This window comes from Oncorhynchus kisutch, unplaced genomic scaffold (genome assembly GCF_002021735.2).
Source record: "Oncorhynchus kisutch isolate 150728-3 unplaced genomic scaffold, Okis_V2 scaffold4011, whole genome shotgun sequence".
NCBI classification, from domain to species: Eukaryota; Metazoa; Chordata; class Actinopteri; order Salmoniformes; family Salmonidae; genus Oncorhynchus; species Oncorhynchus kisutch.
This window is the reverse complement of record NW_022265956.1, coordinates 60,950-80,895: the sequence shown is the minus strand read 5'-3', so window position 1 is coordinate 80,895 and position 19,946 is coordinate 60,950. Positions and strand designations below refer to the sequence as shown.

General features: G+C 49.1%; 1 protein-coding gene across 1 annotated transcript; it reads right to left on the bottom strand.

Annotated features, from left to right (window-relative positions):
* Positions 1–3,640: 3,640 nt before the first annotated feature.
* On the bottom strand, positions 3,641–19,728 carry LOC109881948 (zinc finger protein 84). Its single transcript, XM_031821704.1, has 9 exons — positions 19,412–19,728; positions 16,513–16,662; positions 15,047–15,480; positions 14,847–14,941; positions 14,369–14,554; positions 7,326–7,508; positions 6,851–6,912; positions 5,816–6,485; positions 3,641–3,890 (listed from the first exon to the last, which is right to left on the bottom strand). Exons 1-9 carry the CDS (start codon positions 19,460–19,462, stop codon positions 3,745–3,747), a joined length of 1,977 nt encoding a protein of 658 aa, XP_031677564.1. The 5' UTR covers positions 19,463–19,728; the 3' UTR covers positions 3,641–3,744.
* Positions 19,729–19,946: the final 218 nt, after the last annotated feature.

The window sequence follows — 19,946 nt, the reverse complement described above, 5'->3', positions numbered from 1 at the left end:
AGGTAGACTATGCAGATGATCCACTGCTGGAGGGCGGAGGTTCCTTTCTGGCCACACCCTGTAAGATCTCAACGCTGGGATGGAGTTGGTACAGTTGCCTGATGGCACGTGAGACATGAAGCAGATGACGTCACGGATTGTCATCACCTACGAAGGAACCACTGTGTTTATCTGACTCTGTGTAGACGTCACGGATTGTCATCACCTGCGAAGGAACCACTGTGTTTATCTGACTCTGTGTAGACGTCACGGATTGTCATCACCTACGAAGGAACCACTGTGTTTATCTGACTCTGTGTAGACGTCACGTGTAAAGGAACCACTGTGTTTATCTGACTCTGTGTAGACGTCACGTGTAAAGGAACCACTGTGTTTATCTGACTCTGTGTAGACGTCACATGTAAAGGAACCACTGTGTTTATCTCACGTGTCAGGTTGAGGATGTCTTGTGTGGCTGTAGTCAAAAGAGGCCATGGGCTTGGGGAATTCAGGAGTAGAAAAACCAATGTAAAAGATGGGGAGAGGAGCGGAGATTCTGGGGAACACAGATCAGGAGCTGACTGATGTGTTAGAAGTTAGAAGACTCTTGAGGTAAGAACAGAACTCAATTACTATTGTTAGAAGTCTCTTGAGGTAAGAACAGAACTCAATTACTATTGTTAGAAGTTAGAAGACTCTTGAGGTAAGAACAGAACTTAATTACTATTGTTAGAAGTTAGAAGACTCTTGAGGTAAGAACAGAACTCAATTACTATTGTTAGAAGTCTCTTGAGGTAAGAACAGAACTCAATTACTATTGTTAGAAGTTAGAAGACTCTTGAGGTAAGAACAGAACTTAATTACTATTGTTAGAAGTTAGAAGACTCTTGAGGTAAGAACAGAACTCAATTACTATTGTTAGAAGCTACTGAATTGTAATTGCAATATAAAAAATACAAAATAAACTATAAATTCCAACAGTTGTGGAACTAAAAGAGAAGTGTTACTGGGTTTCATTGACTAGTTAAATGATTTGTTGAATAAAGTGTAGAAGAAGAAGAGTAGCATTATAACAACTACAGACTCAGGGGCTTCACCTTAGGTGTCCTGCAGCGAGTCCATATTGTGGGCTCCAGCAGGAAACCACAGGGGAGCTCGAGGGTAACTGTGTGAAGAGCACTGAGTAGGCTGTAGTTTGTCCTTGAAGTGCTGAACCCCTGCTTTCAGTTAAGAATGTATTTCAATACATTTGTTTTAGCTGAAACCCTATAACCGGTATTTGACGAGTGTGACTCACCAGTGAGTGTGTTGTCCGGTCAACTAGAAACGCTAGCAGGAGTGTCTGAGACTATGCCGCGCGCACACAAATAACCTAGTATAACGCCACGGTTGAACGTATCCTGCGTGAAATACGAGATAACACGCAGTAAGAACTGGGCCACGCTAAAATAGCGCCCGAGCGGACGATAAATAAATATCGGATTACTCTTTGGTGTTGTACACAGAAATAACCCCCGCTGACGGGTAGTATACCGTGTCACCAACTACCCGGTGAAATGTTTCCAGTAGGAAGGAGTGAACTAACCTCTGTGGCAAGCAGATATGTACCAAGAGGGGTGACCCGGGTTGATAAAGTGAAGCCCAGGGCTCCATTGCTAACTCAGCCTCCGGTAGGAAGACCGAGAGGCTCCCCTCACCAGGAAAGAGGCTCATACTGCGGTCAAGAGAAGATCCACAGGCAAAGACCATCCGCGCGGCAGTGGACCCAGTAGGACGTCTGGGAGGCGGCCAGTACTAGTCACCACGACAGGAGGACAATTCATGTTTTAGGAAAGTAGTATTTTTATATATATATAAAGTTTTGCCTATGCTACACATTAAAACACACGGAATAGTGTTTTTGTAATTTGTTATAGGTGGTTTTTAAGAACATGTAAATGGGGCTTCTTTGGCCAACATCCCTCGTTTATTGATGGCGCTGGCTGCGCCAGGTTAGGTCTGAATGCATATGAATGTCCGTTACATTTCTAAAATGTCCGGCAAATTCCCTGTCGTGATGTCCGGCGCCTACTTTTCCTAAAGGAAACTCTGAAATTGCATATTGTTTTTATAACGATTTTAGAATATTCTCGTGAAAAACCTGTCACCAAAACCTGGACATGGCTGTTCATATGGTGGTTAATGTACCACTGATTAAACGTTGTCATAAAAAGGCCCGTGGCAAAGCTGCGGGAGCAAACGAGCTTGGGACAGGGATGGGATAGCCATTCTTTTAATGGAAATATCAGACTCAATTTAACTTCAAAGTTGTTGTTTTTCCTTTCTCAAGCCTAATCAGAGACATTTTCTGGGACAGTTATATCCGGGTACTGGCCACCAAAATCGGGGACGTCTGGTCACCCTAGAATTAAGATTGAATGGTCTATTTAAGAAATAAGGTCCGAAGGGGCATGGTATATGGCAAATTTACCACGGTTAAATACTATAGTATATAGTTATTAGCTGTGGTATATCGGTTAAATACTGTAGTATATAGTTATTAGTTATTAGCTGTGGTATATCAGTTAAATACTGTAGTATATAGTTATTAGCTGTGGTATATCGGTTAAATACTGTAGTATATAGTTATTAGTTATTAGCTGTGGTATATCGGTTAAATACTGTAGTATATAGTATATAGTTATTAGCTGTGGTATATCGGTTAAATACTGTAGTATATAGTTATTAGCTGTGGTATATCGGTTAAATACTGTAGTATATAGTTATTAGCTGTGGTATATCGGTTAAATACTGTAGTATATAGTTATTAGCTGTGGTATATCGGTTAAATACTATAGTATATAGTTATTAGTTATTAGCTGTGGTATATCGGTTAAATACTGTAGTATATAGTTATTAGCTGTGGTATATCGGTTAAATACTGTAGTATATAGTATATAGTTATTAGCTGTGGTATATCGGTTAAATACTGTAGTATATAGTTATTAGCTGTGGTATATCGGTTAAATACTGTAGTATATAGTTATTAGCTGTGGTATATCGGTTAAATACTGTAGTATATAGTTATTAGCTGTGGTATATCGGTTAAATACTGTAGTATATAGTTATTAGTTATTAGCTGTGGTATATCAGTTAAATACTGTAGTATATAGTTATTAGCTGTGGTATATCGGTTAAATACTGTAGTATATAGTATATAGTTATTAGCTGTGGTATATCAGTTAAATACTGTAGTATATAGTTATTAGCTGTGGTATATCAGTTAAATACTGTAGTATATAGTTATTAGTTATTAGCTGTGGTATATCGGTTAAATACTATAGTATATAGTTATTAGCTGTGGTATATCGGTTAAATACTGTAGTATATAGTTATTAGCTGTGGTATATCAGTTAAATACTGTAGTATATAGTTATTAGCTGTGGTATATCGGTTAAATACTGTAGTATATAGTTATTAGCTGTGGTATATTGGCCATACACCACAACCCCCAAGGTGCCTTATTGCTATTATAAACTGGTTACCAATGTAATTGAGGCAGTAAAAATACATGTTTTGTCATACCCGTGGTATACGGTCTGATATACCACTCCTGTCAGCCAATCAGTATTCAGGGCTCAAACCACCCAGTTTCTAATGATTGATAGATCGGAGAACCAGGTTGTTGCAACCATGATTTATTAAATCAAAGGCAATTAATTAAACATCGATATCTGTAATAGGGTACAGTAACTAAATTATATCATGAACCTAATTATTTCCTAATCAATGGCTTTGATCAGGTCCTTCAAATAGAGTCGGAGCAGGAGTGTGGCTTGTGTTCTCTGTGTGGTGATGATGGTGTTTAGCTGTGTGATTCTCCTGCTGGGGAGGTCTCTCATCACGGTCTGAGCAGTGGTTAGGACTCTCTCCTATGGGAACAGTAAGTACAGGTTACATATAGAACACAATATGGGAAATACACAACCTTTAAGATATGAGATGTTACCCAGATGGCACCCTATTCCCTATTGAACTCTGGTCTAAAGTAGGGGGTAGGATGGCACCCTATTCCCCATAGAACTCTGGTCTAAAGTAGGGGGTAGGATGGCACCCTATTCCCTATTGAACTCTGGTCTAAAGTAGGGGGTAGGATGGCACCCTATTCCCCATAGAACTCTGGTCTAAAGTATGGGGTAGGATGGCACCCTATTCCCCATAGAACTCTGGTCTAAAGTAGGGGTTAGGATGGCACCCTATTCCCCATAGAACTCTGGTCTAAAGTAGGGGGTAGGATGGCACCCTATTCCCCATAGAACTCTGGTCTAAAGTAGGGGGTAGAATGGCACCCTATTCCCCATAGAACTCTGGTCTAAAGTAGGGGATAGGATGGCACCCTATTCCCTATTGAACTCTGGTCTAAAGTAGGGGGTAGGATGGCACCCTATTCCCCATAGAACTCTGGTCTAAAGTAGGGGGTAGGATGGCACCCTATTCCCCATAGAAATCTGGTCGGTCTAAAGTAGGGGATAGTATGGTACCCTATTCCCCATTGAACTCTGGTCTAAAGTAGGGGGTAGGATGGCACCCTATTCCCCATAGAACTCTGGTCTAAAGTAGGGGATAGGATGGCACCCTATTCCCTATTGAGCTCTGGTCTAAAGTAGGGGATAGTATGGCACCCTATTCCCTATTGAACTCTGGTCTAAAGTAGGGGATAGGATGGCACCCTATTCCCTATTGAACTCTGGTCTAAAGTAGGGAGTAGGATGGCACCCTATTCCCCATAGAACTCTGGTCTAAAATAGGGGGTGGGATGTCACCCTATTCCCCATAGAACTCTGGTCTAAAGTAGGGGGTAGGATGGCACCCTATTCCCCATAGAACTCTGGTCTAAAGTAGGGGATAGCATGGCACCCTATTCCCCATAGAACTCTGGTCTAAAGTAGGGGATAGTATGGCACCCTATTCCCCATAGAACTCTGGTCTAAAGTAGGGGGTAGGATGCCATTTGGGACACAGAGATAGTAAGTCCTGATTACTTCATGTTTCTTTAAGTTCAACAGACTCCCTCCCTCTACTTACCAAGTCAACAGACTCCCTCCCTCCTACTTACCAAGTCAACAGACTCCCTCCCTCTACTTACCAAGTTCAACAGACTCCCTCCCTCTACTTACCAAGTTCAACAGCCACCCTCCCTCTACTTACCAAGTCAACAGACTCCCTCCCTCTACTTACCAAGTTCAACAGACTCCCTCCCTCTACTTACCAAGTTCAACAGCCTCCCTCCCTCTACTTACCAAGTTCAACAGCCTCCCTCCCTCTACTTACCAAGTTCAACAGACTCCCTCCCTCTACTTACCAAGTTCAACAGCCTCCCTCCCTCTACTTACCAAGTTCAACAGCCTCCCTCCCTCTACTTACCAAGTTCAACAGCCTCCCTCCCTCTACTTACCAAGTTCAACAGCCTCCCTCCCTCTACTTACCAAGTTCAACAGCCTCCCTCCCTCTACTTACCAAGTTCAACAGCCTCCCTCCCTCTACTTACCAAGTTCAACAGCCTCCCTCCCTCTACTTACCAAGTTCAACAGCCACCCTCCCTCTACTTACCAAGTCAACAGACTCCCTCCCTCTACTTACCAAGTTCAACAGACTCCCTCCCTCTACTTACCAAGTTCAACAGCCTCCCTCCCTCTACTTACCAAGTTCAACAGCCTCCCTCCCTCTACTTACCAAGTTCAACAGCCTCCCTCCCTCTACTTACCAAGTTCAACAGCCTCCCTCCCTCTACTTACCAAGTTCAACAGCCTCCCTCCCTCTACTTACTAAGTTCAACAGACTCCCTCCCTCTACTTACCAAGTTCAACAGCCTCCCAGTTCACTTCTTCTACTGGGGACTGAATGAATCTGCTGACTTCCTCATCCTCTTCTTCTTTAACCGTCACCCCAACAGTTTGACTCAAGTCCTCCAGCTCCACCTCTTCCTCTTCTTCTTTAACCGTCATCCCAACAATTTGACTCAAGTCCTCCAGCTCCTCCTCCTCCACTACTTTAATGTTCATCCCCAGTGTCTGACTGAAGGCCCCTCTGTCGTCAGGACCCAGTGTCTGACTGAAGGCCCCTCTGTCGTCAGGACCCAGTGTCTGACTGAAGGCCTCTCTGTCGTCAGGACCCAGTGTCTGACTGAAGGCCTCTCTGTCGTCAGGACCCAGTGTCTGACTGAAGGCCCCTCTGTCGTCAGGACCCAGTGTCTGACTGAAGGCCTCTCTGTCGTCAGGACCCAGTGTCTGACTGAAGGCCCCTCTGTCGTCAGGACCCAGTGTCTGACTGAAGGCCTCTCTGTCGTCAGGACCCAGTGTCTGACTGAAGGCTTCTCTGTCGTCAGGACCCAGTGTCTGACTGAAGGCCTCTCTGTCGCCAGGACCCAGTGTCTGACTGAAGGCCTCTCTGTCGTCAGGACCCAGTGTCTGACTGAAGGCCTTTCTGTCGTCAGGTGACGATCCGAATCCGGATTGGTCACCCGGATTCTAGAATGAAAACAGTGATCAATAATACAGGAAGTAATATTTCCTCTGAAGATCAGGGTCTGTGTTAATAAAGCATCTGAGAAGAGGAGAGCTGATCTAGGATCAGGTTCCCTTGTACATGTGATGTTGTTCAGATCAGGTCCAAGAGGAGAGCTGATCTAGGATCAGGTCCCCTTGTACATGTGATGTTGTTCAGATCAGGTCCAAGAGGAGAGCTGATCTAGGATCAGGTTCCCTTGTACATGTGATGTTGTTCAGATCAGGTCCAATAGGAGAGCTGATCTAGGATCAGGTTCCCTTGTACATGCCCCTGAAATAGATTACATTAGTTTACAGTAAAATGTATAAAGCTAATTTTCTCCCACCTTGTTGATGTCTGATGTAGGAGGACTTTCTTCACTACCGGAGCCACGGACTGGACTCTCTCCTGTGGAGAGAGGTTGGTATTATGGGTTATAATGAGACTACCAGGACTCCTGTAGAGAGAGGTTGGTATTATGGGTTATAATGAGACTACCAGGACTCCTGTAGAGAGAGGTTGGTATTATGGGTTATAATGAGACTACCAGGACTCCTGTAGAGAGAGGTTGGTATTATGGGTTATAATGAGACTACCAGGACTCTCTCATGTAGAGATCGGTTGGTATTATGGGTTATAATGAGACTACCAGAGCCATGGACAGGACTCTCTCATGTTTATCATTTGATGGAAGGATGAATGGTCTAAAGTAGTGCACTACGTAGGGAATAGGGAGCCAATAGGGATGTATATTAGGGTAAAGTAGTGCACTACGTAGGGAATAGGGAGCCAATAGGGACGAATAACCTGCCTCCACTTACTAAGATGAGAAGGGTCCCAGCCAACGTCCTCTCCATCAGAATTGATCAGACCACCAACTTCCTCCTCCCCGTCTTCCTGTCCCCCGTTCTGACCGAGCTCCTCCCCCATGTGTGCCTGTAGGTGTTTTCTCAGAGCCTGCTCTGTAGGGAGGTCCTGTCCACACACTGGGCAGCATTGAGGCCCTGGGGAAATGGTTTGTAAACGTTAGAATGCTAGCAACAGCGTTCTGTTTGTTTTGTGTCGGCAGTGAAGTGGCCGACAGGCCGAGAAGGCAGTGAAGTGGCCGACAGGCCGAGAAGCCAGTGAAGTGGCCGACAGGCCGAGAAGCCAGTGAAGTGGCCGACAGGCCGAGAAGGCAGTGAAGTGGCCGACAGGCCGAGAAGGCAGTGAAGTGGCCGACAGGCCGAGAAGGCAGTGAAGTGGCCGACAGGCCGAGAAGGCAGTGAAGTGGCCGACAGTGTCAGAAGGCAGTGAAGTGGCCGACAGTGTCAGAAGGCAGTGAAGTGGCCGACAGTGTCAGAAGGCAGTGAAGTGGCCGACAGTGTCAGAAGGCAGTGAAGTGGCCGACAGTGTCAGAAGGCAGTGAAGTGGCCGACAGTCTCAGAAGGCAGTGAAGTGGCCGACAGTGTCAGAAGGCAGTGAAGTGGTCGACAGTCTCAGAAGGCAGTGAAGTGGCCGACAGTGTCAGAAGGCAGTGAAGTGGCCGACATTCTCAGAAGGCAGTGAAGTGGCCGACAGTGTCAGAAGGCAGTGAAGTGGCCGACAGTGTCAGAAGGCAGTGAAGTGGCCGACAGTGTCAGAAGGCAGTGAAGTGGCCGACAGTCTCAGAAGGCAGTGAAGTGGCCGACAGTCTCAGAAGGCAGTGAAGTGGCCGACAGGCCGAGAAGGCAGTGAAGTGGCCGACAGTCTCAGAAGGCAGTGAAGTGGCAGAGTCTCAGAAGGCTGTGAAGTGGCCGACAGGCCGAGAAGGCAGTGAAGTGGCCGACAGGCCGAGAAGGCAGTGAAGTGGCCGACAGTGTCAGAAGGCAGTGAAGTGGCCGACAGTGTCAGAAGGCAGTGAAGTGGCCGACAGTGTCAGAAGGCAGTGAAGTGGCCGACAGTGTCAGAAGGCAGTGAAGTGGCCGACAGTGTCAGAAGGCAGTGAAGTGGCCGACAGTGTCAGAAGGCAGTGAAGTGGCCGACAGTCTCAGAAGGCAGTGAAGTGGCCGACAGTCTCAGAAGGCAGTGAAGTGGCCGACAGGCCGAGAAGGCAGTGAAGTGGCCAACAGTCTCAGAAGGCAGTGAAGTGGCCGACAGTGTCAGAAGGCAGTGAAGTGGCCGACAGTGTCAGAAGGCAGTGAAGTGGCCGACAGTGTCAGAAGGCAGTGAAGTGGCCGACAGTGTCAGAAGGCAGTGAAGTGGCCGACAGTGTCAGAAGGCAGTGAAGTGGCCGACAGTGTCAGAAGGCAGTGAAGTGGCCGACAGTCTCAGAAGGCAGTGAAGTGGCCGACAGTCTCCGAAGGCAGTGAAGTGGCCGACAGTCTCAGAAGGCAGCGAAGTGGCCGACAGTCTCAGAAGGCAGCGAAGTGGCCGACAGTCTCAGAAGGCAGCGAAGTGGCCGACAGTCTCAGAAGGCAGCGAAGTGGCCGACAGTCTCAGAAGGCAGCGAAGTGGCCGACAGTGTCAGAAGGCAGTGAAGTGGCCGACAGTGTCAGAAGGCAGTGAAGTGAAGTGGCCGACAGTGTCAGAAGGCAGTGAAGTGGCCGACAGTCTCAGAAGGCAGTGAAGTGGCCGACAGTGTCAGAAGGCAGTGAAGTGGTCGACAGTCTCAGAAGGCAGTGAAGTGGCCGACAGTCTCAGAAGGCAGTGAAGTGGCCGACATTCTCAGAAGGCAGTGAAGTGGCCGACATTCTCAGAAGGCAGTGAAGTGGCCGACATTCTCAGAAGGCAGTGAAGTGGCCGACATTCTCAGAAGGCAGTGAAGTGGCCGACAGTCTCAGAAGGCAGTGAAGTGGCCGACAGTGTCAGAAGGCAGTGAAGTGGCCGACAGTGTCAGAAGGCAGTGAAGTGGCCGACAGTGTCAGAAGGCAGTGAAGTGGCCGACAGTCTCAGAAGGCAGTGAAGTGGCCGACAGTCTCAGAAGGCAGTGAAGTGGCCGACAAGCCGAGAAGGCAGTGAAGTGGCCGACAGTGTCAGAAGGCAGTGAAGTGGCCGACAGTCTCAGAAGGCAGTGAAGTGGCCGACAGTGTCAGAAGGCAGTGAAGTGGCCGACAGTGTCAGAAGGCAGTGAAGTGGCCGACAGTGTCAGAAGGCAGTGAAGTGGCCGACAGTCTCAGAAGGCAGTGAAGTGGCCGACAGTCTCAGAAGGCAGTGAAGTGGCCGACAAGCCGAGAAGGCAGTGAAGTGGCCGACAGTGTCAGAAGGCAGTGAAGTGGCCGACAGTCTCAGAAGGCAGTGAAGTGGCCGACAGTCTCAGAAGGCAGTGAAGTGGCCGACAGTCTCAGAAGGCAGTGAAGTGGCCGACAGGCCGAGAAGGCAGTGAAGTGGCCGACAGTCTCAGAAGGCAGTGAAGTGGCAGAGTCTCAGAAGGCTGTGAAGTGGCCGACAGGCCGAGAAGGCAGTGAAGTGGCCGACAGGCCGAGAAGGCAGTGAAGTGGCCGACAGGCCGAGAAGGCAGTGAAGTGGCCGACAGTGTCAGAAGGCAGTGAAGTGGCCGACAGTGTCAGAAGGCAGTGAAGTGGCCGACAGTGTCAGAAGGCAGTGAAGTGGCCGACAGTGTCAGAAGGCAGTGAAGTGGCCGACAGTGTCAGAAGGCAGTGAAGTGGCCGACAGTGTCAGAAGGCAGTGAAGTGGCCGACAGTGTCAGAAGGCAGTGAAGTGGCCGACAGTCTCAGAAGGCAGTGAAGTGGCCGACAGTCTCAGAAGGCAGTGAAGTGGCCGACAGGCCGAGAAGGCAGTGAAGTGGCCGACAGTCTCAGAAGGCAGTGAAGTGGCCGACAGTGTCAGAAGGCAGTGAAGTGGCCGACAGTGTCAGAAGGCAGTGAAGTGGCCGACAGTGTCAGAAGGCAGTGAAGTGGCCGACAGTGTCAGAAGGCAGTGAAGTGGCCGACAGTCTCAGAAGGCAGTGAAGTGGCCGACAGTCTCAGAAGGCAGTGAAGTGGCCGACAGTGTCAGAAGGCAGTGAAGTGGCCGACAGTGTCAGAAGGCAGTGAAGTGAAGTGGCCGACAGTGTCAGAAGGCAGTGAAGTGGCCGACAGTCTCAGAAGGCAGTGAAGTGGCCGACAGTGTCAGAAGGCAGTGAAGTGGTCGACAGTCTCAGAAGGCAGTGAAGTGGCCGACATTCTCAGAAGGCAGTGAAGTGGCCGACATTCTCAGAAGGCAGTGAAGTGGCCGACATTCTCAGAAGGCAGTGAAGTGGCCGACATTCTCAGAAGGCAGTGAAGTGGCCGACAGTCTCAGAAGGCAGTGAAGTGGTCGACAGTCTCAGAAGGCAGTGAAGTGGCCGACAGTGTCAGAAGGCAGTGAAGTGGCCGACAGTGTCAGAAGGCAGTGAAGTGGCCGACAGTCTCAGAAGGCAGTGAAGTGGCCGACAGTGTCAGAAGGCAGTGAAGTGGTCGACAGTCTCAGAAGGCAGTGAAGTGGCCGACAGTGTCAGAAGGCAGTGAAGTGGCCGACATTCTCAGAAGGCAGTGAAGTGGCCGACAGTGTCAGAAGGCAGTGAAGTGGCCGACAGTGTCAGAAGGCAGTGAAGTGGCCGACAGTGTCAGAAGGCAGTGAAGTGGCCGACAGTCTCAGAAGGCAGTGAAGTGGCCGACAGTCTCAGAAGGCAGTGAAGTGGCCGACAGGCCGAGAAGGCAGTGAAGTGGCCGACAGTCTCAGAAGGCAGTGAAGTGGCAGAGTCTCAGAAGGCTGTGAAGTGGCCGACAGGCCGAGAAGGCAGTGAAGTGGCCGACAGGCCGAGAAGGCAGTGAAGTGGCCGACAGTGTCAGAAGGCAGTGAAGTGGCCGACAGTGTCAGAAGGCAGTGAAGTGGCCGACAGTGTCAGAAGGCAGTGAAGTGGCCGACAGTGTCAGAAGGCAGTGAAGTGGCCGACAGTGTCAGAAGGCAGTGAAGTGGCCGACAGTGTCAGAAGGCAGTGAAGTGGCCGACAGTCTCAGAAGGCAGTGAAGTGGCCGACAGTCTCAGAAGGCAGTGAAGTGGCCGACAGGCCGAGAAGGCAGTGAAGTGGCCAACAGTCTCAGAAGGCAGTGAAGTGGCCGACAGTGTCAGAAGGCAGTGAAGTGGCCGACAGTGTCAGAAGGCAGTGAAGTGGCCGACAGTGTCAGAAGGCAGTGAAGTGGCCGACAGTGTCAGAAGGCAGTGAAGTGGCCGACAGTGTCAGAAGGCAGTGAAGTGGCCGACAGTGTCAGAAGGCAGTGAAGTGGCCGACAGTCTCAGAAGGCAGTGAAGTGGCCGACAGTCTCCGAAGGCAGTGAAGTGGCCGACAGTCTCAGAAGGCAGCGAAGTGGCCGACAGTCTCAGAAGGCAGCGAAGTGGCCGACAGTCTCAGAAGGCAGCGAAGTGGCCGACAGTCTCAGAAGGCAGCGAAGTGGCCGACAGTCTCAGAAGGCAGCGAAGTGGCCGACAGTGTCAGAAGGCAGTGAAGTGGCCGACAGTGTCAGAAGGCAGTGAAGTGAAGTGGCCGACAGTGTCAGAAGGCAGTGAAGTGGCCGACAGTCTCAGAAGGCAGTGAAGTGGCCGACAGTGTCAGAAGGCAGTGAAGTGGTCGACAGTCTCAGAAGGCAGTGAAGTGGCCGACAGTCTCAGAAGGCAGTGAAGTGGCCGACATTCTCAGAAGGCAGTGAAGTGGCCGACATTCTCAGAAGGCAGTGAAGTGGCCGACATTCTCAGAAGGCAGTGAAGTGGCCGACAGTCTCAGAAGGCAGTGAAGTGGCCGACAGTGTCAGAAGGCAGTGAAGTGGCCGACAGTGTCAGAAGGCAGTGAAGTGGCCGACAGTGTCAGAAGGCAGTGAAGTGGCCGACAGTCTCAGAAGGCAGTGAAGTGGCCGACAGTCTCAGAAGGCAGTGAAGTGGCCGACAAGCCGAGAAGGCAGTGAAGTGGCCGACAGTGTCAGAAGGCAGTGAAGTGGCCGACAGTCTCAGAAGGCAGTGAAGTGGCCGACAGTGTCAGAAGGCAGTGAAGTGGCCGACAGTGTCAGAAGGCAGTGAAGTGGCCGACAGTGTCAGAAGGCAGTGAAGTGGCCGACAGTCTCAGAAGGCAGTGAAGTGGCCGACAGTCTCAGAAGGCAGTGAAGTGGCCGACAAGCCGAGAAGGCAGTGAAGTGGCCGACAGTGTCAGAAGGCAGTGAAGTGGCCGACAGTCTCAGAAGGCAGTGAAGTGGCCGACAGTCTCAGAAGGCAGTGAAGTGGCCGACAGTCTCAGAAGGCAGTGAAGTGGCCGACAGGCCGAGAAGGCAGTGAAGTGGCCGACAGTCTCAGAAGGCAGTGAAGTGGCAGAGTCTCAGAAGGCTGTGAAGTGGCCGACAGGCCGAGAAGGCAGTGAAGTGGCCGACAGGCCGAGAAGGCAGTGAAGTGGCCGACAGGCCGAGAAGGCAGTGAAGTGGCCGACAGTGTCAGAAGGCAGTGAAGTGGCCGACAGTGTCAGAAGGCAGTGAAGTGGCCGACAGTGTCAGAAGGCAGTGAAGTGGCCGACAGTGTCAGAAGGCAGTGAAGTGGCCGACAGTGTCAGAAGGCAGTGAAGTGGCCGACAGTGTCAGAAGGCAGTGAAGTGGCCGACAGTGTCAGAAGGCAGTGAAGTGGCCGACAGTCTCAGAAGGCAGTGAAGTGGCCGACAGTCTCAGAAGGCAGTGAAGTGGCCGACAGGCCGAGAAGGCAGTGAAGTGGCCGACAGTCTCAGAAGGCAGTGAAGTGGCCGACAGTGTCAGAAGGCAGTGAAGTGGCCGACAGTGTCAGAAGGCAGTGAAGTGGCCGACAGTGTCAGAAGGCAGTGAAGTGGCCGACAGTGTCAGAAGGCAGTGAAGTGGCCGACAGTCTCAGAAGGCAGTGAAGTGGCCGACAGTCTCAGAAGGCAGTGAAGTGGCCGACAGTGTCAGAAGGCAGTGAAGTGGCCGACAGTGTCAGAAGGCAGTGAAGTGAAGTGGCCGACAGTGTCAGAAGGCAGTGAAGTGGCCGACAGTCTCAGAAGGCAGTGAAGTGGCCGACAGTGTCAGAAGGCAGTGAAGTGGTCGACAGTCTCAGAAGGCAGTGAAGTGGCCGACATTCTCAGAAGGCAGTGAAGTGGCCGACATTCTCAGAAGGCAGTGAAGTGGCCGACATTCTCAGAAGGCAGTGAAGTGGCCGACATTCTCAGAAGGCAGTGAAGTGGCCGACAGTCTCAGAAGGCAGTGAAGTGGCCGACAGTCTCAGAAGGAAGTGAAGTGGCCGACAGTGTCAGAAGGCAGTGAAGTGGCCGACAGTCTCAGAAGGCAGTGAAGTGGCCGACAGGCCGAGAAGGCAGTGAAGTGGCCAACAGTCTCAGAAGGCAGTGAAGTGGCCGACATGGCCGAGAATGGCAGTGAAGTGGCAGAGTGTCAGAAGGCTTTGAAGTGGCCGACAGGCCGAGAAGGCAGTGAAGTGGCCGACAGGCCGAGAAGGCAGTGAAGTGGCCGACAGTCTCAGAAGGCAGTGAAGTGGCCGACAGTCTCAGAAGGCAGTGAAGTGGCCGACAGTCTCAGAAGGCAGTGAAGTGGCCGACAGTCTCAGAAGGCAGCGAAGTGGCCGACAGTGTCAGAAGGCAGTGAAGTGGCCGACAGTCTCAGAAGGCAGTGAAGTGGCCGGCAGTGTCAGAAGGCAGTGAAGTGGCCGACAGTGTCAGAAGGCAGTGAAGTGGCCGACAGTCTCAGAAGGCAGTGAAGTGGCCGACAGTCTCAGAAGGCAGTGAAGTGGCCGACAGTCTCAGAAGGCAGTGAAGTGGCCGACAGTGTCAGAAGGCAGTGAAGTGGCCGACATTCTCAGAAGGCAGTGAAGTGGCCGACAGTCTCAGAAGGCAGTGAAGTGGCCGACAGGCCAGTGTTGTTGAACTCACCTCCTGTCTGGTTCTCTCTTGCGTGAGTCCGGAGGTGGTACTTCAGAGTGGCAGGCTGGGCGAACCTCCTCCCACACAGGGCGCAGAAGTACGGCTTCTCCCCTGTGTGCACCATCTGGTGTCGCTTCAGGACGTCTGCCTGGCTGAACCGTCTCCCACAGTCGGGGCAGGAGTACGGCTTCTCCCCTGATGGATGGGTGGACAGACGGGTGGGTGGGAAAGACAGACAGTGTCACTCCACAATAATGAGCCATTTACTTTGTTCGTATATTATTTCTTATTGTTGTTGAAAAGGAACCTGGAAGTAACCATTTCATTGGACGTTGTTTTACCATGCGTATCCCAGACAAATGACAATGCTGTAATGTATGTTGTCAATAGCTGCATAAAGATTCAGGTTTTATTAAAATAACCACATTGTGGACAACTCGAGAGTTTTGAGACACTGATGTCCTTCGATCGTTAAAATCAACCTCACCTGTATGCACTCTCAAGTGGACTTTCAGGTGCCCGTTGTCGCGGAAACCCTTCCCGCACTCGGGGCAGACGCAGGGTTTCTCTCCCGTGTGAGACCTAAAATCAAATCGTTCTTTATTCAAAGTGCATTTAAAACTTGGAAACAGACTTTACGGTAAAACAACAAGGAGATCAAATGAAAACAAGAATGAAATAAATGACCTCTGATGCATCTTCAGGCTGTCCTTCTGGGTGAAACTGGCGCCACACTCCAGGCACTGGTAAGGCTTCTCCCCGGTGTGAATCCTCTGGTGTTTCTTCAGGTTTCCTATCTGAGCAAAGCCCTTGCCACACACAGAACAGGAGTAGGGCCTCTCTCCCGTGTGTGTTCGCTGGTGCACTTTCAAAAATTCATTTTGGGTGTAACTCTTGCCACAGACGGCGCAAGAATAAGGTCTCTCCCCCGTGTGTGTCCGTAGGTGAACTCTAAGACTTCCCTTCTGGGTGAAGCTCTTCCCACACACAGTGCAGGTGTGAGGCTTCTCTCCGGAGTGTATCCTCTCGTGTTCTCGGAGGCCTCCTGAGTGGGCGAACCTCTTGCCACAGTCAGGACAGGGGTAGGGCTTCTCCCCTGTGTGTACTCTCTGGTGTCTCACCTTATGGAACACAATGGAAATAAGTTATTAATTAGTTGTTTTGTGTTATCCTGACAGGGGTAGGTCATTGACTTACAGCCACTTCACTGTGTTGTCCTGACAGGGGTAGGTCATTGACTTACAGCCACTTCATTGTGTTGTCCTGACAGGGGTAGGTCATTGACTTACAGCCACTTCATTGTGTTGTCCTGACAGGGGTAGGTCATTGACTTACAGCCACTTCATAGTGTTGTCCTGACAGGGGTAGGTCATTGACTTACAGCCACTTCACTGTGTTGTCCTGACAGGGGTAGGTCATTAACTTACAGCCACTTCATAGTGTTGTCCTGACAGGGGTAGGTCATTGACTTACAGCCACTTCACTGTGTTGTCCTGACAGGGGTAGGTCATTGACTTACAGCCACTTCATAGTGTTGTCCTGACAGGGGTAGGTCATTGACTTACAGCCACTTCATTGTGTTGTCCTGACAGGGGTAGGTCATTGACTTACAGCCACTTCACTGTGTTGTCCTGACAGGGGTAGGTCATTGACTGTAAGTCTGTAAGTCATTGACCTACAGCCACTTCATTGTGTTGTCCTGACAGGGGTAGGTCATTGACTTACAGCCACTTCATTGTGTTGTCCTGACAGGGGTAGGTCATTGACTTACAGCCACTTCATAGTGTTGTCCTGACAGGGGTAGGTCATTGACTTACAGCCACTTCATTGTGTTGTCCTGACAGGGGTAGGTCATTGACTTACAGCCACTTCATAGTGTTGTCCTGACAGGGGTAGGTCATTGACTTACAGCCACTTCATAGTGTTGTCCTGACAGGGGTAGGTCATTGACTTACAGCCACTTCATAGTGTTGTGCTGACAGGGGTAGGTCATTGACTTACAGCCACTTCATAGTGTTGTCCTGACAGGGGTAGGTCATTGACTTACAGCCACTTCATAGTGTTGTCCTGACAGGGGTAGGTCATTGACTTACAGCCACTTCATAGTGTTGTCCTGCCATGTTTCATGTACTGTGTGTATATGTCAAACTCACCAGGTCACATGGGCGGGAAAACTCTTTCCCACAGTCCAGACAACCGTGAGAAAAGGTTTTGGTTGGTTCTGTTTGGTCCTCTTGATCAGCTTCTCCTGATGCAGGGGGGCTGTGGGATGGGGACGGGCTGGGCTGGTTGTTAACATCATCCTAAAAGAGGATGAAGGGCAGAAGGCAGCCTTGACTAGTTCTGGAGAGGGGAACAATTGTTTTGTTGTGATAGACTATACGAGTGTTGTTGTGGTAGACTATACGAGTGTTGTTGTGGTAGACTATACGAGTGTTGTTGTGGTAGACTATACGAGTGTTGTTGTGGTAGACTATACGAGTGTTGTTGTGGTAGACTATATGAGTGTGTTGTTGTGGTAGATTATATGAGTGTGTTGTTGTGGTAGACTATATGAGTGTGTTGTTGTGGTAGACTATATGAGTGTGTTGTTGTGGTAGACTATACGAGTGTGTTGTTGTGGTAGACTATATGAGTGTGTTGTTGTGGTAGACTATGAGTGTGTTGTTGTGGTAGACTATGAGTGTGTTGTTGTGGTAGACTATGAGTGTGTTGTTGTGGTAGACTATACGAGTGTGTTGTTGCGGTAGACTATATGAGTGTGTTGTTGCGGTAGACTGAGTGTTGTTGCGGTAGACTATATGAGTGTTGTTGCGGTAGACTATATGAGTGTTGTTGCGGTAGACTATATGAGTGTTGTTGCGGTAGACTATATGAGTGTTGCTGTGGTAGACTATATGAGTGTTGCTGTGGTAGACTATATGAGTGTTGCTGTGGTAGACTATATGAGTGTTGCTGTGGTAGACTATATGAGTGTTGTTGTGGTAGACTATATGAGTGTTGCTGTGGTAGACTATATGAGTGTTGCGGTAGACTATATGAGTGTTGCTGCGGTAGACTATATGAGTGTTGCTGTGGTAGACTATATGAGTGTTGCTGTGGTAGACTATATGAGTGTTGCTGTGGTAGACTATATGAGTGTTGCTGTGGTAGACTATATGAGTGTTGCTGTGGTAGACTATATGAGTGTTGCTGTGGTAGACTATATGAGTGTTGCTGTGGTAGACTATATGAGTGTTGTTGCGGTAGACTATATGAGTGTTGCTGTGGTAGACTATATGAGTGTTGCTGTGGTAGACTATATGAGTGTTGCTGTGGTAGACTATATGAGTGTTGCTGTGGTAGACTATATGAGTGTTGCTGCGGTAGACTATATGAGTGTTGCTGTGGTAGACTATATGAGTGTTGCTGTGGTAGACTATATGAGTGTTGCTGTGGTAGACTATATGAGTGTTGTTGTGGTAGACTATATGAGTGTTGCTGTGGTAGACTATATGAGTGTTGTTGTGGTAGACTATATGAGTGTTGCTGTGGTAGACTATATGAGTGTTGTTGTGGTAGACTATATGAGTGTTGCTGTGGTAGACTATATGAGTGTTGCTGTGGTAGACTATATGAGTGTTGCTGTGGTAGACTATATGAGTGTTGCTGTGGTAGACTATATGAGTGTTGCTGTGGTAGACTATATGAGTGTTGTTGCGGTAGACTATATGAGTGTTGCTGTGGTAGACTATATGAGTGTTGCTGTGGTAGACTATATGAGTGTTGCTGTGGTAGACTATATGAGTGTTGCTGTGGTAGACTATATGAGTGTTGCTGTGGTAGACTATATGAGTGTTGCTGTGGTAGACTATATGTGTGTTGTTGCGGTAGACTATATGAGTGTTGCTGTGGTAGACTATATGAGTGTTGCTGTGGTAGACTATATGAGTGTTGCTGTGGTAGACTATATGAGTGTTGCTGTGGTAGACTATATGAGTGTTGTTGTGGTAGACTATATGAGTGTTGCTGTGGTAGACTATATGAGTGTTGCTGTGGTAGACTATATGAGTGTTGCTGTGGTAGACTATATGAGTGTTGCTGTGGTAGACTATATGAGTGTTGCTGTGGTAGACTATATGAGTGTTGTTGTGGTAGCCCATATGAGTGTCCAATACTTTGATCAGAGAATCAGGGCCTGTATTTCACAAAGCATCTACCAGTAGGAATGCTGACCTCAGACCCTCCCTGTCCAGGTAATAAGCCAAAACTGATCCTAGATCAGTGTGTTTGTGGTAGTGCTTGGTAGGAACAAATGACTGCACCCACCCAGATCAGACTGGCCTTGCCTCAAAAGACCCCCCAGATCAGACTGGCCTTGCCTCAAAAGACCCCCCCCCCAGATCAGACTGGCCTTGCCTCAAAAGACCCCCCCAGATCAGACTGGCCTTGTCTCAAAAGACGCCCCCAGATAAGACTGGCCTTACCTCAAAAGACCCCCCCCAGATCAGACTGGCCTTGCCTCAAAAGACCCCCCCAGATCAGACTGGCCTTGCCTCAAAAGACTCCCCCAGATCAGACTGGCCTTGCCTCAAAAGACCCCCCAGATCAGACTGGCCTTGTCTCAAAAGACGCCCCCAGATAAGACTGGCCTTACCTCAAAAGACCCCCCCCAGATCAGACTGGCCTTGTCTCAAAAGACCCACCCAGATCAGACTGGCCTTGTCTCAAAAGACCCACCCAGATCAGACTGGCCTTGTCTCAAAAAGTTGCGACTACGGACTGACTGAACAGCAGCAGTAAAAAAAACGCCAGCTTGATACTTTGTAACATGAACAACTACAATCAAATCGGTTTTCAGACGACTGGGCATAAACGGACCTGGTATATAACCGGTCTGTGCTATTACTGCAACTCTATTACGCATCGTCTTGCAATTACAGCAATGGAGTGTTCACAACCCGATTTGAGACAAAGCTTGTACCATTCATGTCATGTGAGGCATTCGGGCTAGGACAATGTTATTAGATTTGGCTGGCTAGCTAACGGGCATTCGTCCCTCCCGTGTCTTACCTCATCCATTATTGGTCGGTCAGAACCGGGAAGAGTGAATTCTGCCGACATGTTACTGATTGTTGTTCTTTTGCGTTCACATCAGCTGGAGGTCACTCACGTCAGTTGAACAATTTACTGGTCGTGAAACGATTTGAAACCAGCCATCTTAACGAAGGCAAATACATGCAGAAATCCTATATGTTGCCATTTTAACAGTAACTAGCTAGCTAGACTGTTTTGAAGAAAGGTAAATAAGCCGACTGTCTGCGTTACTGCATCACCGTACTTCCGGGTATGATTCTTCTGCATGACTAAACTACCCGGTGTATTAGCGCCACCTATTGTACAGGAGTGAGAAGGCAGGCAATACAAGGAGTTTACAACCAGCTGGAATCTTGTTCAAAATATATATTTTTTATTTAAACTTTATTTAACTAGGCAAGTCAGTTAAGAACAAATTCTTATTTACAATGACGGCCTACCCCACAAACCATTCACATGCTGCCAACCAGATGTAATGATGAGTTCAATGTACAATGTCCTAAACACAAAA